At 35.2% G+C, this 2,718-nt stretch overlaps 1 protein-coding gene across 1 annotated transcript; it reads left to right on the forward strand.

Annotated features, from left to right (window-relative positions):
- On the forward strand, nucleotides 1-1,951 carry LOC107740129 (leukocyte cell-derived chemotaxin-2-like). The gene is made up of 5 exons (XM_016552449.1): nucleotides 1-110; nucleotides 489-521; nucleotides 617-707; nucleotides 1,294-1,445; nucleotides 1,664-1,951. The coding sequence occupies exons 1-5, from the start codon at nucleotides 71-73 to the stop codon at nucleotides 1,828-1,830; spliced, it is 483 nt and encodes a 160-aa protein (XP_016407935.1). The 5' UTR covers nucleotides 1-70; the 3' UTR covers nucleotides 1,831-1,951.
- Nucleotides 1,952-2,718: the final 767 nt, after the last annotated feature.

Here is a 2,718-nt window from a genome sequence, read left to right on the forward strand (position 1 = left end):
TTAAATGTTCCTACCAGACTGAGGACGGCAGCAGAGAAGACAGCATCTGAAAACAAATGCTTACAGGACCATGAGACTTTACATCCTTTTCAGTTTTCTGCTTTTGGCTGGTAAGAAATTACAATTTAATTGCAAAATGGACATTAGCTTTCAACTAGAAAACATTTTTTAAACCTAAAAAAAAGATTCCCTTAAAAATGTTATTCTAACTTGCTTATGGAAAGAAAAAAAGCACATGTCTACAGCACAAATAAAACATGTTCTAATTTGACTTTGAATCTGTTTAAGGATAAGTTAAATGCATGACATTTTCTCACAAACAAGAATAAGTATTTAGATTAGTTTTATTGTTACCATTTTAAGATGTGCTAAATTTGACTGTTTTATGGTGTGTCAATAAAAAAAAACATTGCGAAAAGAGTAAAAATGCAAAGTAAACAAAAAACGAATTATGCAAATTAAAGTCTCAATGTGTGTCTCTTTTTCAGTGATTTGCAGCTGTCTTGTTGATACTAGTCAAGGTATGAAATGTAAATGAAGAAAAAGACAAACAGGCAGACACATATAAAGACAGACAGAGCATAAAGTAACACAGAAAATTATTTTCATTTCGCAGTGAAATTTGGCCCCCTCTGCAGTGGTAACTCAAGTAACCGCAAAAGAGGATGTGATACAAAGTATGGCTGTGGAAACTATGGAGCCAGTCGGTAAATTGTGTGTTGTTGTTTTTTTTCTTCTGACTCCCCTTATATGGAGCAAACAAATCTCTCAAACAAATTTAGTTTTCTCTGACCTCTCCTCATAGCTCTTCCCAGAAGTCATTGATGACACATTTAGTGGAGGCTGTGTTATGATATATTGATATCATTCTTTTGTTTTGAGTGTGTTACCGCACAGACTTGACACTACCCAACAACAGCCCAATGTTACCAAAGATCTTCTGCGCCATAGACAACATACTAATAAAATGCATCATCATTTACACACCTGTTGCTTTAGTTTTAAATCCATATCTTCATTTTTTTGAAACATAAGATATTTTCCAAACAGACCAGGCTGTTTTGTTTTTTTTCATACAGTGGAAATTGATGCGTACTAACATTATTATTCACTGAAAAACTGTCACAATACACACAAGAACAAATAATATTTGATGACACAACTCAGATCTAGCTTGATGCGTCCTGTTTGATTGTGCATTAAGATTTGAAAAAGTTTTGATCATGTTGAGTAAATTATGACGGAATATCAATTTTGTGGTGAATTATTCTTTTATGTGTGTTTGTGCTGCAGAGACGGTGGAAAACGGAAACATGAGGGTCTTGACATTGTGTGTGCTGATGGAGCCACGGTTTATGCTCCATTTGATGTGAAGCTGAACGGCAAAGCTGTACCATACAAAAAGAACAATGCTATCAATGATGGCATTAACTTGAGCGGAGAAGGTTTGTACTTACATCTTCACATTCTGTTAAATGTTCTAAAAGCATTAATAGCAATGTAGCAAAACTTAATTTTATAGACTTTCATGTTTGTAGAAAATAACAAAGTGCTTGCTTGATAAAATACTATTAGTAATATAGGACATGTGGAAAAAGATTTCATACATCGAAGTCATAATCTCACAGTAATCTTCTATCTCCCCACATGATTTGTTTGGCAGGTCTCTGCTTCAAGCTGTTCTATGTTAAGCCAGTCAGTTACTCTGGGACCCTCAAGAAAGGGCAGAAGATCGGAACTCTGCTCCCAATGCAGAAAGTTTATCCTGGCATCACTTCCCACGTTCACGTTCAAATGTGTGACAGATCAGATCCCACCAAGTACTTCTGATGCTGATAGAGCTGATGGCCTCCTGCAAACAACTTCAGAATCTTGTGCCATTTATATCAGCTTTCTTTCTTTATGCTGGTGCCCTGCACTTTGCAATCTAACAATAAAGTTTTGAAGACTATTATGTTCTCAGTGATAAATTGTACCATCATAGCATATAAATTATCCTGTTTTTTTGGACTTATTCACAAAGAAATACAAAACAGTGTCTGCTATATGCACTAAAGTTATACACATTGATAATTAGTAAGCAAAGTCAAAAATAATCATATGACATTTGAATCTGTAGTGTGGCTGTGTGCTCTAATGAATGTTCACGTTTAGTTTAAGCCAACCTGCTTTTATTTTTCGTGTCCTTTTGTGTGCTGCTCCGACATCTATTCGTGATTCTTTGTAGCAACCATTAATTCCGCATTTAGCTGAAGTCCATTTGTGTATATGTCGGAGAGATATTTTAAAAGTCTCTGAGAACATGGTGAAGCAGTGCTGATACAATGAAGCAGAACACCGACCTCAAACCATGTACAGCATTTGCTATTTGAGTGCATTTACATCTCACATCTAAAATGACATGTGGTCAAAATATGGCTACTCAGGATTAATGCTGCACATCTAGTCATCAAGTCTAGCAAAACAAAAATTTTTTTTTGTTATTACCACTCATGGCATCATATAAATTATGATTCCATTACAGCAACACGTGTACATATTCATAGTATGTATTTCTTTTACACTGATTACCAGGCTAAATTATAGCACTAAAGTGAAATTGGCCTGCTTTCTTTTAAGTTTCCATTTTCCCCTGCATTCATCCAGTGTCCTGATATGCTGCTGAGTAATCTGTACACAGTGGACTGTAGAAAAACTTACCAATGTTTCTCATATTTC

Source organism: Sinocyclocheilus rhinocerous, unplaced genomic scaffold, assembly GCF_001515625.1.
Source record: "Sinocyclocheilus rhinocerous isolate Xijiao unplaced genomic scaffold, SAMN03320098_v1.1 scaffold584, whole genome shotgun sequence".
In the NCBI taxonomy this organism is placed as follows: domain Eukaryota; kingdom Metazoa; phylum Chordata; class Actinopteri; order Cypriniformes; family Cyprinidae; genus Sinocyclocheilus; species Sinocyclocheilus rhinocerous.